The sequence below is a fragment of the Rhinolophus sinicus genome, chromosome 2, assembly GCF_057876585.1.
Source record: "Rhinolophus sinicus isolate RSI-liver-muscle chromosome 2, RSI-T2T, whole genome shotgun sequence".
Taxonomy (NCBI): Eukaryota; Metazoa; Chordata; class Mammalia; order Chiroptera; family Rhinolophidae; genus Rhinolophus; species Rhinolophus sinicus.
In genome coordinates, this window is record NC_142502.1 from 163,514,898 (window position 1) to 163,530,207 (window position 15,310).

At 37.5% G+C, this 15,310-nt stretch overlaps 1 protein-coding gene across 11 annotated transcripts in view; it reads left to right on the forward strand.

Moving 5' to 3' along the window:
• SLC8A1 (solute carrier family 8 member A1) overlaps positions 1 to 15,310 on the forward strand; it is a 376,061-nt gene that overhangs the window by 292,467 nt on the left and 68,284 nt on the right. For 6 of the 11 annotated variants that reach the window (XM_074331917.2, XM_074331918.2, XM_074331920.2 and 3 more), the window contains 4 exons: positions 8,743 to 8,849; positions 12,517 to 12,537; positions 12,964 to 12,981; positions 13,098 to 13,112. In XM_074331917.2, coding sequence (XP_074188018.1) covers positions 8,743 to 8,849; positions 12,517 to 12,537; positions 12,964 to 12,981; positions 13,098 to 13,112 — 161 coding nt within the window. Of the gene's footprint in view, positions 1 to 8,742; positions 8,850 to 9,388; positions 9,493 to 12,516; positions 12,538 to 12,963; positions 12,982 to 13,097; positions 13,113 to 15,310 lie in introns of all 11 variants that reach the window. The other 5 variants (XM_088796199.1, XM_088796197.1, XM_088796198.1 and 2 more) reach the window with 5 other exon arrangements.

Here is a 15,310-nt window from a genome sequence, read left to right on the forward strand (position 1 = left end):
GTGTCTAGCTAATGTGGTGAGAGGGGACCTGGCAGAGCTGGGACTGTGAAGCTAAACAGTAGCTCTTGTACCCCTTGTTTCATTGATTTTAGGGTGCTATACCTGGATACTCGATTATATTAGATGTGATCCAAGCTACTTGTGAGAGTGATTTTGAGGGTATCGCTCGTTACTCCATCAAATATTTCCTGACCCCCTTACCTCCACCATCTGTCAACTGCCCAGGTGAATAAGCAAATAAGAACTACAAAGTAAACGACTTCTTTTCAACTAATAATCACAACTGTTCCTAATATTTTATAGTCCTTTGCAAAATTATTTTACATGCATTATGTCATTTGATCTTTGCAACAATCTGTGAAGTTTTATTATTCACAGTTGATGAATGATGACACCCATTATTTGGTCATCACTATACTGTGAAGTGAGTTTTATTATTCCCATTTGGTAGATAACATTGATGTTCAGAAAGATGCCAGAACTGGACCAAATACCTCAGCTAGAAAGTCACAGAGCCAAGATATAAACTCGGGTAATCTGAGTCCTAGTTTGGTGCTCGTAACATTTCAACACAGGAAACAACAGATTTAAGTCACAATCTAGTCCCTCTTCTGTGACCATCTTAACATGGAAGCTTGAACAAATTCCCAAGCCAACCCATGCCCAAAGTTTCTCACCAATAATCTAAAAATCATGTAAAAATATTAGAAATAATATGAATAACAGCCTGTCTTACCTATTTGGAATGATAGTTAAATAGGGGAATTGATTTGGGTCACCTATGGAAAGTGACAAGAGTATATGCATGAGTCTTCACTGACAGCCCCTTTCTTTTCCTAACTCCAAATCACCAAGCAACTCACCAAATCAATTTTTGAAGAAAAATAAAAAACTTAAAATGGACCAGGAATTTAAACCAAGTGATAACGAAGGCAACTCATAACAGGCCTATCTTTTGTTGTAGGTGGAGACAAATCATCACCTGAATAATGCTTAAGGTGATGTAAAGAGACTTTGCAAGGGCATCAGGCATAACCTATGATTATAATCCTTTCCTTTTTAAATAAATTCCATGAAGGAAGTCCTGCTTCTGACATTTTTATAATGCTTTATACTTTGGGGAAAAGAAACCAGTCAAGGAAGCCAGGCCTGAGGTAACAGCCGCCAGAAATGCTTAGCGTGTCAAAGCACAACATCAATAGCCCTTGATCCAGGAGGAGGCAGAGAACACTCTGAGGGAAACTGAGAAAAGAGGATAGACTGAGCGGCAGTGAAGCTGACAGACACACCAATGTCACTTAGCTTTGATGTCAGTGGTTTCTCACTGCCTTGTGGCATCCAGCACCCCCGTTTTCTATCTGGCATTACCAGCAATTTTTTTTTTAATTAAAGTTTATCAGGGTGATCATTGTTAGTAAAGTTACATTGGTTTCAGGTGTACAATTCTATAATACATAATCTGTATACCAGCAAAATTTGAAACTCCCTATTGAAAACCCTACACATTCTCAAAACCTTTTCTCACTCAAACAGTTTTTTCTAAAGGCCAGGATTTATCCTAAGCTAGTTTTTGGTATGTTTTTTCAAATAGCTTTATTAACATATAATTCACATGCCATAGCATTCATCCATTTAAAATATGCAATTCAGTGAGTGTTAGTATATTCTCAGAACAGTGCAACCATCACTACAATCAATTTTAGGACATTTCACCCCAAAATAAACTTCCATACCCATTAGCAGTTACCCCCCACTTGCTCTCCAACCCCCAGCCCTAGGCAACCACTGATCTACTTTCTGACGCTATAGATTTGCCTATTCTGCACTTTTCATATAAATGGAATCATATAATGCGTGAATTTTTGTGTCTGGCTTCTTTGACTTAGCATAATGTTTTCAAGATCCATCCTTGTCATAGTGTAGGGGAGGAAAAATAATTTTCCCTCTACCCTTCAGAGTTCTTGGCTGAGGCCATGTAATAAAACACAGATTAATAAGAGAAAAACAAATTAACAAGTATACTTCACGTGTACATGGAAGATACTGAGGGAAAATAATGTGTTACTCTCTGAGGTGGTTTAAACATACATACATAGGCTTAAATATCACCTTAGTAGAGAAAGGAATGGGGAATGTGGCCTCGTAGGGGAGAGGAAGTGATTTCTGGGAAAGAGGAACGGGTCCTTAGAAGAACTGATGGGAGGGATGGTAGTTTGTGACAACATCTGTCTAACTCTGGTGTTCACTTCTAGTCTCCTCTCCTGTGAGAGTCGATCTTCCCTGGCTGACGAAACTCCCGGGAGGGAACTTAGGACAATTGAGTTCCTTCTGGAGGGTCTGTCTTTAGGCAGATAAGGGGAATTTAGAGAAAGCCTCTCCTTGAATTTGTTGTTTTTCAAGTGCCTACAGCTCAGAATAATAAATATACTGAAGTGGCATATCTTGGGGTTGCATATTATGCTGCCCTTCAATAGGCATATATCATAATCTCATGTCTATGTATTGCTGAGTAATATTCCACTGTATAGATACATCACACTTTGTTTATCAATTCATCAGCGTTGATGGACATTTAGTTTGTTTTCACTTTGGGGTTATTATGAATATTGCTGCTATGAACATTCATGTACACATTTTTGTGTGGACATTGTTTTTAAATCTCTTAGGTATGTACCTAGAAGTGGAATTGCTGGGTCAATGTAACTCTCTTTTCAACCTTTTGAGGAACTGTGAAACTTTTCCAAAGCTGCACCATCTTCCATTCCCATTAGCAATTAAGAGAGTTCCAATTCTTCTACACTCTCTACATCACTTGTTATTATCTGTCTTTTTTATTATAGCCATCCTAGTGGGTATGGATTCGTATCTCATTGTGGTTTTGGTTAGCATTGGTTAGCATTTCCCTGATGACTAACAATGTTGAGCATCTTGTCATGTCCTTATTGACCTTGGAGAAGTGTCTATTCAGATTCTTTGGTCTTTTTTTAAGTTGGTCTCTGTGTCTTTTTGAGTAATAGTTTATCCTGAAGCTGTTCACATCAGGTATAGTGAGGATTAAATTTCAAACTTGTCTTACCTAATAACATCACTCTGTGGTCAGAGAAGTTGCCAGATGTTGTTTTCCTTCATATGTGGTCAGTCCTATGTCACTTCTTTCTTGAGTCTGAGTGTGGTGGCTTATATGTGAAAAGATTCCAGTTCCATGGATATGGCCTGTCACTGTATGGCCCCCATGGCTCAGAAGCTCTCTAAGAGTGGGGATATAAGCCATTCGTGTCTTCTGTGGCAATTGAAGCCCTTAGCTTTTACTCTCCAAATAAATCATCTGTTGTGTAAAAACTTATCACCAGAGTTCCTTTCACTTTGTTAAGAAGGAACTCATTCTGCATGAGTATAAACTCTGCGGCCAGAATGCTAAAGGTGTTTTCTCACCTATACTATTAAAGTTGACTGTAGAAACCAGCATCTCCTAAGAGGAGAAAACAAATGCTAAGTACTCTAGATAATCCAGAGAAGAATCCAGAAGGACCCACTGGGTAAGGACAAAGCAAAACGTTTCTCCAATGTTTCAACTTAGATTGCTAATTAAATCTAAAATTTAGTTTTGACTCTGATTTCCTCACATTCTGCCTGTTCTTTATTGAACACATTCTTTTAAACATCAGGCCATACATTCTGGTTCTCCATTAGCCAGTTCTCTGGCTGCATATTAGAATCACCTGAAAATATTTTTAAAAACTATATGTATGTTGGGGTCCCACGACCAGAAAATATAATTTCACTGATCTGGAGTGGGCCCAGCCCAGGCATTTAAGGTTTTCAAAGCTCCACACATGATTCTAATATGCAAACAGTTCTAAAACATAAGCCCAACTATTGTCAGCCTCTTAATTCATTATCTGACTTAACAGAAGAACCCACTGTCCTCTCTAGGTAAGCATTTCTCAAACTTTAACTTGTATAGGTGTCACCTGGGGATCTTGTTAAAGTGCAGATCTGATTTGGTGGGTCCAGGGTGGGCCCTGAGATTCTGGAATTCTGACAAGCCCCCTGTGAGGTCCAGGCTATTGGTCGGCTGCTCAAAGTCCTCCGAGTTGGTGAGCCTCCACAGGCTTGTTGCACTTTTCAGTGAATCCTAACAGGTCGTTTATCTCCTCAAGGAGTTAACTTTTTTAAGGCAGCCATCATCAAATACAATATGTGCTGCGTTCCTTTTAGAAATAGAATGGATAATCTATCATTGCCATGTCGGCAGTCCTTTTTAACGTAAAGATAGAACAAAAAACCTCTATGTTAATTTAAAAATAGTGATCCAGATCCTTGTGAGTGGTCATAAAAATACTACACAGCTGCATGAATAAGGGACCTTGTGGGTCACATAACTGAAAGTTATTGGTCTTTGGAGCCAGTCACAGGAGTCTCACTTTGCGGATCTTGGAAGTTACTTAACTTCTCTGAGTCATTGTTTCCTCTGTCAACTGTGAGTAGTAGAAGTTATTTCTAGAGGTGTTATGAAGATAAGCTAAGAAATACAAAGTGCCTGTCATTCCATTGACCTCGGAGTATGCCTAAAGAGAGGTTAGATCTTATTTAAAAAAACAAAATAAAATTTAAAAGGGCCACTGTAGTATCAAAATATGTGAAATCCTCACTAAAATCTTTTACATGAAGATTTAGAAAGTTTCTCTTCACCTTAATTCTCCAACTTGTCTTTTTCTCACTTCTCTAAACATCAAGGGCAGTCTTGGGGAAAAGAAACCACAGAAGGGCAAATTGAAGCTGAAATTGAAAAAGAGACTGATATGGCTTTGGTTTAATGATGAGAAACGAGAATATATTTTGAAGAGATTTTCTTCGTTAGCTCTCACTAATAAAGCCATTGCTTTCTTCCCTTTCTCACCATCTGCCTGAGTCACCACCTGAATAAGAACTCCTTGTTAGAATGTTTGAATGTGTTCAGGTCCTATGAGAACCATCAGATAAGAGTCTGAGAAGTCACGTGTAGATGTTAGTTTACTATCATCAAAGGAAAGGCACTGCAAAAATCAAAAGGAATGACCTGTATGTTTCTATTAAATAAATTGATCTTTTCTTAACCAAATGTTTCTTTTTAATTTTCTAGAAATGGAACCATATGTATTTCCATAAAAAAAAATTGGCCATATAGAGAAATTACTTAATGTAAGCATAAGATTTGTAACTGACTTGCTAGTTTCCAGAAAACATAATTTTTATAGTACACTGTTCAACTTTAGAGAGATGTAAAAAAATCAAGTGAGAAGTTCATACCTTCTTCATAGTGATTCTGGCAGTTGAAAATTGTATGACATCGGTTTTTCTGTTTGTTCCTTATCAGTATAATAATAGTGCAAGAGTTGTAGCTGGATGAAGGGCTGTATCCATCTAACTGTTCTAGTCTTGTTTTGGTTAACCTTTCAATTTAAAGAAATAACAACAGCTATCTGATTGCTTCCCACTGGTAAACAGAACGAAAGAACAGCCAACATGAAGCTGTGTTCTCAGAGAGGAGTCCTTGGGACAGTGAATATGGGACTGGTGTGACAATGGGGACAAACTGGAGGACCTTTAAGGTCCCTTTAGTCCTTGAGATTCTATTTCTACTGCAGAACTGCAAGGAACAGAGGCATGCTTCCGCCAATTAAAAACTGGAGTCTTCACCAAATCGACCCCACCTCATGTAACATCCCCTATGATGGAAGAAGTGGTGACAGTCTCTTTCATGCATTAGGTTCTGGAAAGTGAGCAGAAGACCTCCCACGGATATGCTCCTTTAAAAATTACATGATTTAACTTTATCTTTGCTACTTTTGCTAGGGGTAGAAATAGTTCTGTTCTGAAGCAAAAGGTGAGCATTACCACTCCCTCCTCATTTTTGCCTCTCTTGATCCAGAGGGCAATTCATAAGGATTAACTTCATCCTGCCTCTTTAAATTGATTGAAATGCCCTTCAATCATCATTTCCTATTAATAGCTTTACTGTGCAAGTGGAGCAAAATCAATATAAAATTTAATGTCTCCTCCTGTCAGGGGCTCTATTGATTGTATTTCTAATGATTTTGAAATGATATGCCATTATGCAAATCCAATCTATTTTAGGTGTCTTTGCCAGGTACCCACAGAGGTACTGTTTTCTTTTCCTTCATCTTTGATTTTCCAGTGTCACAGTTATCAAATATTGAAATATTTTCAAAGGATTGTGAGCCTAGTGAATAGTGATACTCCTGTGATAAATTTTAAGTGCTTATTTTATTATACAAATTGTGTAGGACCCTATATTTCTCAGACTCATCAGCTACTCAGAGTGTAGAAAATAAAACTGTTACAGCAACAGAGGATTAAATCCATCAAGGATAAGAAACAACATGTCGTTTGATTGTTTCTATTTATTTGTGAATAAGGGATCATGTTGCCCTTTCAGCATGAAACCAGTAGCCTCGCCTAAACAAACACTCGCCCTATTAAGTAAGGCTACTCCAACCATCTGCACTGTGCTTTCTTTATTTCTACAATCTAATAAAATATGCATTGAGATGCGGATGGGAATGCAAGATGGAGAAAGATAAATCAAATGTTTTTAAGTAATATAAGCAAGAGCCCTGCAACATGATACCCAGTTTAATGTACTGTGCCATGCAGTGCCTTGATAATGAACATTGGGTCATCAGGTCCAGAAGACAGTCGCATGGCTCTTCTGATACCCATCAATACGTTCCCACACGTGGTCTTATGATGTTGATTGCTTTAGTAGACATGATTACAAGGCAGTAAGATAGAAATTAATACCTAAAATGCATAAGTTTGATGACAAAGAGAATAGACGTCTGGCAGGTTTTGGGACAGTAAATTTGATCCCCCTTGTCACATCAAATTCAGTTCTTCAACAAAAAAGCATACCTGTTATCATATCTGACATCTTCTTGTGCTTTCTCTAATATTTGGTATTTTTTGGATAGTGAGGAATGATTCAGTATTTTGGTTTAGTCAAGGAAAGCTGATTTTTTTGTTTAGATGAATCCCAGAAAACTGTTCCAGAAGTTAGACAGGAACTCTTTACTCTATACATGTAGTTGGACTTTGTCACATTGTTGGTAAATGTCTACTCTAAAAAAGATCATTATTGCTTTAGTCATTTACAGCTGCTCTTCTAGCCTTAGTATTTCAGTCTCTGAGGACAGGACTGAGACAGGGAAGGCACTGCCATGAGCTCCAACTCCTTAGTAGTAAGAAACTGGGATATGGGCATCATGCACGGATGTCGGTAGCTGAGGAGCAGAGAGTAGGTTACCGGACTCCAAAAGACCAGAACCACTCATTTGGTCTCACTTCTGCAATGCTAACTCAAGAAAGCAGGATGAAAGCATGTAGCGTCAGGGGCTGGAAAATTCATAGAATTAAAAGCAACTTCTACCTGTAGTCTCCTTCATACTAGAAAAGAAGACTGATCCTCTTTGGTATGCGTAGGTCTAAATGAAACATGATAGCTTGGATCAACAATAACTTTTTTTTTAATTATAAACCAGTTTCCTTCCAGAAAGACCTAGAAAATTCCACCAAAGCTAAATAATATTCATGCCACTAAAACTATGTGTCTATATAAACTCGTTTCAAAAATTTCAGTCAGAAATATTTACTGAAAACAATTATTTTCAAGGACAAACAAGTGTTGAGAGGGCTCTGAGTTGTAACACATGAAGCAATTAAGACCTTATTAATTAGAAGGTAACATTAGATTTTTTTCAGAGTCATCAAAGTTTGTGAGAAGTTGAGATCTGCATAATATTTGTATTTGTCCTACTTGCCTATCAGACACTCACAGCCAGAAGACCATAAGGCAAATAATGCTAAAGGACAGATTACAGGAGCAATTCTGAACGAAATGTCTTGGTGTGTCAGTGGAGTTAGAAAGTAGGGTAAATGGTGTTATTTTGTCAAAGTTGAAACTATAACTTTGGGAGGGATGAAAATAACCATAACATCATGACTCCTCAACCCCCCACTTGTCAAGACAGCTGTTGGGAGGCTTCAGCTTCCATCTTTAGAAAGACAAACAAAACATGAACAACTTTCCCATGTGATCTAGGAGGGAAACTGACTAACCTGAATAAGAGTTTAATTCTAGGACATTGGATGGCATAAGATAAAAATCTTTATATTTTCTTTTGTGATGCTCTTATGTATTTATTATTTTAATAAAATCTTATGGATAAAAATATTATGTTTGGAATTACAGTAAAGCACAATGAAGACCAAAAAGTAACCCATAAGCCTAACACTCAGAGATAATCTCTGTTCATATTTTGATATGATTTATTGATTTGTTCTAAAGAAGTGAATTCTAGGGCACAGTTCAGACAATCCTACTGTTACGGCATTTACTAAATAACTACAGTTTTCTTTTCTCATTATTGTGGTCTGTGTTCTTCAGCTTTTCCTTCTCATAATGATGATAAACCTTTTAGAACTGAGTGCTATATTTTGCCTGAAATAACTCTGTGGCCCTGGGCAGGGGAGCTGTGCGTTGGGTTACCTGTCTGTCCGATCTTTCAGACCTATCCAATACTCATTCTTGGAGGAGAAACTCACAGTGCAAGAAGCTTCTCAATTGCTGTTGGTCGAGAAGTGCAGCTCGTTAACCTTGCTTTCCTCTTTATGTTCCTTCTCTTCTTGTTCTCTCCTACGTTCCTTCCTGTGTTCGTCAATTTCTATTCTTCTCTGTTTCAGCAAAACAATATCAGTCAAGGTAATTGATGATGAGGAGTATGAGAAAAACAAGACCTTCTTCCTTGAGATTGGAGAGCCCCGCCTGGTGGAGATGAGTGAGAAGAAAGGTGGGGGAGCTGCCAGGGCTGAGCCCAACAGCTTCTGCTGGCCTGTACCACCCCTGGATGCCTGCACTCTTCAGAATGTGACTTACAGTACATATATCCCTCCACCTATGTAACAGGGCATAGATCTTACCTGGGGCACTGTGGGCCCAGCCTGTAGCTCCATGAGCCAATTTTGGCTATTCTGCACATTACAGGCCTGAGATATTAATTTTCAATGCAGTCGATCCTCCACTTCTGGAAAGTCATTGCAGATGCTTACTATGTCAAAATGAAGCCAACTTTATAATTTCTCTTCCTAATGTGGGGGTGCCTCGTGACTGCTAATTGGAGAAGAAAGAATTTGTGAATGTGATAAATTAGCAGAGACAATGGAATGGGGGCAGCTGAGAGTGCCCACAATGCCCTTTTACATACTGCAGGAGGTCCATGTGTTGTCAGCTCTCCCTCCATAACATCACAGTAACATTCAGCTTGGTGAACACCTAGCATGAGCGTGTGACTCCAACCATTCGTTTTGCCTTTGTCTTGTGTTCCCACAGGAAGATCATTACCATTAGAATATTTGACCGTGAGGAATATGAGAAAGAGTGCAGTTTCTCCCTTGTGCTTGAGGAACCAAAATGGATAAGAAGAGGAATGAAAGGTGTGAGAGTATACAAAGACATACCAGCGAGAAATTGTACTCTTCTCTCTCCGTGTCTCCCTACTCTCACACTTAGCTCTCTCCTCTTCCTCGGCTTCCAAGTACTATACTTCATTTCCTTTGAAGCTTTAGCAATTTCATTTCCCTTCCCTGATTCACAAGTGCACCAAGTAATGCCCATTTTCTTCAGGAAACACCAACTAACCTTGATTGAAACCAGATCTAATAAATGCTTGGAAGAGATTTCCGTAACTCAGAAGTGATGATATAAAAGAATGATTTATGTGTTTAGTTTTTCACTACTCGGGGATCCTGCTAAAATTTGATTCTAACTATTAAATCTGCCCTTAAATGTTAATAATAAAGACTACCTAAAACCTTGCAGTAGTGGTAGGTGAGTCTAATGGCAACTAATAGGAAATGCCAAAAGAATTCAATAATTAGGCTTCTTCAGAGAACCCAGTTCTCAAAAAAAATGTTTTTAAGAACAAAGATTCTTAAAGGGTAGTGGTATCAATATTTTAGTGTGCATTTGGGCATAATATTTTTCATATCATCAAATATGACATTTAAAAAGGACCCTGTATATGAAACTATAATCATATCAGTTTTCTTTAGTAGGAAGGACATGGTCCTTCAGTAAGACTTCAGCCCTTGGTTAAGGCCTATCCAACCTTATGCTCCAAAATCTTGTTTTTCTTATAGAATTGACAAATTTCTAACAGGTGCAGTAAAAAGAAAAAATAAACAGCTATATCCTTATAACTAGATTTTTTTGGTTGATTTGTACTTATAGTTCTAGAAAATATTTGAACAAAGAAGAGAATTTCTTTGCTCTCTTTAATTTTATATCTATTCTATGTGGTCTATATTTGATAAAGAGCAGTAATTTTATATCAGCTTTAATTTTTTATTCTGAATTATGACAAGAGCTACCTATAATTATCCTCTATCAGTGGCCATTTTAAAAAGAATCCTATTCGTTTAATTATATATGTAAAATGAGCATATGACATATTAATAGCTCTTATTAATTACATACAAAGAATTGATGAAAGCGGTATAGGAGATGACTAGGTGGACCACCTTGCAAGAAATGTCCCTATGTAAGGAGAAAAAAAATCAAATATATAGGACTAATTCCTATACAGATCCAACATTTGGGGGAATTTAATCCCACATTTGTAAGAATTCAATGACCTCAGAGTCCATCAGGAAAAAAAAAGTGTATATTCATGACTTAATCATGTTCAAAATGGTAACTGGAGCCTTTTGAATGATGGAGAAAAGAGCTTGGGAGCCATTTTAATACGGCCTATGTAATACGCTCCATAGGCAATAGGCAGGAGGAAAAGACACTTTAGAAAACTATGCTGATTTCTTACAAAGATGGGATCAAAAATGCCTCATTAACATACAGGAATAAGCACTTATTTCTAAATGAATTCCTCCAAAGACCTCCAAAGAATGGTCTTTTTTCTAAAGGAAGAGCATTTGGCTGTAGCTCTTTCACTTGTCTTTTTAATAACATATGCCCTCATGTAAAAGCAAATTAAAATTCCCTGATAACACTACCCAGTTTCACACCAGCCAAGTGGATTCTTGTCACTCTAAATAAAATTACTGACTTGTTGTAGAAAGTATCTTCTAGCACCACTACCATTAAAGGGGGCCTGAAAAAGTAATTGTAACATTCCCAGCTACACCTCTGGAAGTAATTTATTTACATGATACATTCAGCCAGGTAGCTTTCACCGAAATGAAGTGCTACAGTACAGTCTGTGTTTAAAGCTCATAACCTGATATTATGTATGCCCTCCTCCTTGCCTTGTCAGTTTCCATGGACTTATGGGTCCACAAGAAGCATTCTGGTTGCCCAGTTATAATGTGCAAAAGTCACAGATAAGAACACACGAATAAAATGCTAATTCCTGGGACTCAAGTTTTCAGCATTTAAAGAACGTAAGCATTCTTTGACGCCCAAAATATCACACATAGAACCTCCGAAGAGAGAACTTTACCTTGAGCCAAAATGTCCTTCCAGGCAAGGAGGCCAAAATGAAATTTCCTAAGATGCTTTATCTACTTTCATTGAATGAAAGGTACACTATCTGAGATCCTAGATGATTTAAGACTTCCGTATATTGAATTAACTCCTAGGTAATATTTAATGAAAAAACTCCCTCAAATAAAGTTGAGGATTAACTAGGCAAAATGTTTCTACTGTATTTGGTAAACTATATATATACACTATACGTAAACATATATAGTAGAAATGTTTTATTAAATGTCAAGAAACAATATATAGGGGCCGGCCCGTGGCTCAGGCGGCTGGAGCTCCTTGCTCCTAACTCCGAAGGCTGCCGGTTCGATTCCCACATGGGCCAGTGGGCTCTCAACCACAAGGTTGCCAGTTCAACTCCCCAAGTCCCACAAGGGATGGTGGGCAGCGCCCCCTGCAACTAAGATTGAACACAGCACCTTGAACTGAGTTGCTGCTGAGCTCCCAGATGGCTCAGTTGGTTGGAGCAAGTCCTCTCAACCACAAGGTTGCCGGTTCAACTCCCACAGGGATGGTGGGCTGCGCCCCCTGCAACTATAAATGGCAACTGGACCTGGAGCTGAGCTGCGCCCTCCATAACTAAAACTGAAAGGTCAACAACTTGACTTGGAAAAAAGTCCTGGAAGTACACACTTTTCCCCAATAAAGTCCTGTTCCCCTTCCCCAATAAAATCTTAAAAAAAAAAAAAAAGAAAGAAAGAAAGAAAGAAAGAAAGAAACAATATGTAGAGTGAAATATATACCTATATAATCAATCACACACATTTGCAGAAATTAGTGTTTGGATTGTTTATTTGGAAATATTCCAATGCCACATTCCTTGGGGTGCACCAATATTTTAGCAGTGGCTCCCTACCACTGCAATGAGATCTGCCTGGATTTCTTTCTGCTGATATTCCTCTTACTTTCATTATTCATCTGGTCTCTTATTCTGTGTTTGTCTTTGTCTGTTTCTTTCACAGCCCTGTTATTGAATGAGCTTGGTAAGCATTTCATTTCTTGCATTTCCTTTCCATTTTTCTAGGTTATTTTGCATTTCTGTCAAGTAGCTTTCTGACTTTTATTTCTATTGATTTACTGGCAAGATTGTTGTTTAGGATCATTGGCCGCATTTTTGTTAAGGTCACATAATTTATATTCTATTTTTAGTTTAGTATAACTTTTTTAAAAATCAGTGATTTCTTACGTATGCACGAAATTAAATCTGTGCATTAAATCCCATAATCTTAAAAACAATGATCAGTGAGTAAGCCATGAATGGATGTTTTCATATTTTTCTTAATTATAAATATAATTTGGCAAGTTTTTATATCTTGGGTGGATTGTCAGGCAGTCTGATGTCACTGGTATTTGTTATTTAGAGTGTGAATTAAATAAATTGTAACATTTCTTTTTTTTTTTTTTTTTAGGTGGCTTCACAATAACAGGTATGAAATTTTAAAGTCTAATGACATCAAATATTATTTTTTACTCTCTGTTCTCACCATATATTGTATACATTTTTTTTTAAATCATTTCTCATTTTTATTTGCTTTTAATGAAGGAAACTACTTCTGTGGTAAGACGACTTTTTTTTAATGTTCCTCATTTCCCCCCCAAATACCCTTAAAAAATCAAACCAAAACCACATCTTATATAACCTATATTAACATTTAGGTGTGGCACTTGGTGTGCTCTTACTGATGTTACACATTTCACATTTTACACATTAACATTGTGTGTGTTGTGTTTATTTATAAGCAAATTTGTGTGGAGAACCCGTCATTGTTTGCATTTTGACACCGGTCAATTTACAGATGTTTACTAGCACTGGCGATGTGCAGTGTACCCTGCAAGATGTTCCCAAAAGTACCAGAATAAATAAGACAAGTGCTGACCTCAAGGAAAAATAGGAGTTAACCTCCATGAACTCCATGACCTCCATGACACAAGCTCAGGACCCCAATAAAAACTAACACCCTGTTGGGGGAGGATAGAGCAGTCCCTTCCCATAATCCCACATCAATGTGAATGAACCCCTCTTTGGGGACTTAAATTATAGCATTATTAATATTTATAAATTAACTAGTAACATTTCCACTACAATATGCTCTATCAAAACTCCAAAAGGCCAGTCAAAAAGTGTAACGCCCTTAAATTCAGAAGGATACCCAGCCTATGTTGATTGCATTGTTTAGCATGACTCTAAAGCTGTTTTCTTGTGTACAGAAGGAAGGTATTTCTTTACATCACCCTCTCTTTTGACCCTAAATATTTTCTCACCCTTTTATAATTATAATTGTTCATGCAGAGTTAGAAGGGAGATAAATATCAAACATCTGATATATTGTGCAGATATCAATATTCTAATTATTTTTCTCTGAACTCAGATAGCTGAACAAAAAAATTTAGATAGGAAATGTTTCCAAAAATTGTAATTTTGAAAAAGCTATGGTGGGAGTTGAGGTTAACTTAAACCACGGTTAGTGTAAACTCATGATCAAGTCATGTCAACATGATTCTGTCCAAAGTGGAACTTTCTGAATATGAGCAATTTCACATTGGCTATGGTGCTCCACTGCCTCTCTCCAGACACAGCATTTAATGACAAAATGATTCATAGACTCTCAGAGAGAAATTGTAAAGGATAAAAATGTTAAATAGGTCAAGTCCTGGTGATGATTTCTTAAAACTGATTCATCTGAAGCTCTCCCAGGTCAAGCCTTCCCAATTTTGCATTGCCATAGATGCTGTTTTTGAATCCAGATGTAGGAATTTACATTTATTTTTAAGACTTTTATCTTCTTTTTCTCACACCATCAGTTTAAGTCATTACAATCTTCTTGGAAATATTCTGATTCTGTCACCCAATAAGTTAGTTATCCTTGTGACATTTGAGGGAGGTAGAAATTTGGCAAGTCAGCCTTCATGGCTTTCTTGATGTAATATTTTTTTTTAATTCAACCATTGTAGAAATAGTGTAGTATCTAGCAGCGCCTTCAGCCCTTCACAGCCTGATAATGAGACCTTAACTAAAAATCTTTGGCTATTCTTTTAACAAGAATGCCTTGTTAAGATGCATTGGTGTGTTTTGATATCTTCCTATTTTCTTTATCATTCAATATGTCAGGATTTTGCTTTTAGGGCCTTCCTTCCATATTTCTTGAAGCATCTTCTCTTTAGTGTCTAGGTAGTTTTCTTTTCTAAGAAATTATCCACATCAAGTTCTAGATTTCTGTCCAGTAATGTCCAACATGTCCTGCCATGGACACTTCTTGCATCCAAGAGGACAGACTCACTTCTTTCAAAAGTTTCTGTCATTTCATGTTCTTTCTCATGGCTGAAACTTTCACCTGAAATCGCAGTTTTTCCATTGTTACTACTTCTTCTTAAGACTTGAAATTGACGCAGTTTGAACAAGAGAATATTCCAGAATTCTCAGGGAATCTGTACATAGGCCTGTTCCTCTCACTTTACATGGCCCGTCTTCTAAACTAGACCAGAATGCCTGGGATCCACTCTCTATAGATGCCCCTGGGCAAAGTTCTAGAATTTAGATCTATACAAGGAAAAGAGGCTGTAAGTCCCAAAGAGCTTTTCTTTGAAGGCAGTTTAAGGCTTTGAAGTCAAAGCTTTGAGATGCAGGAGTGGTACAGAGGAATGAATCTGTCTAGCTTTCAGACTTTGCCTGTAAAAGTCATTCGGTCCACAGCCCAGTTCCTATAGTTGAGAGATCTCATTAGTAGTGGACATTAAGTGCTGGAGGTACTTTTGGAA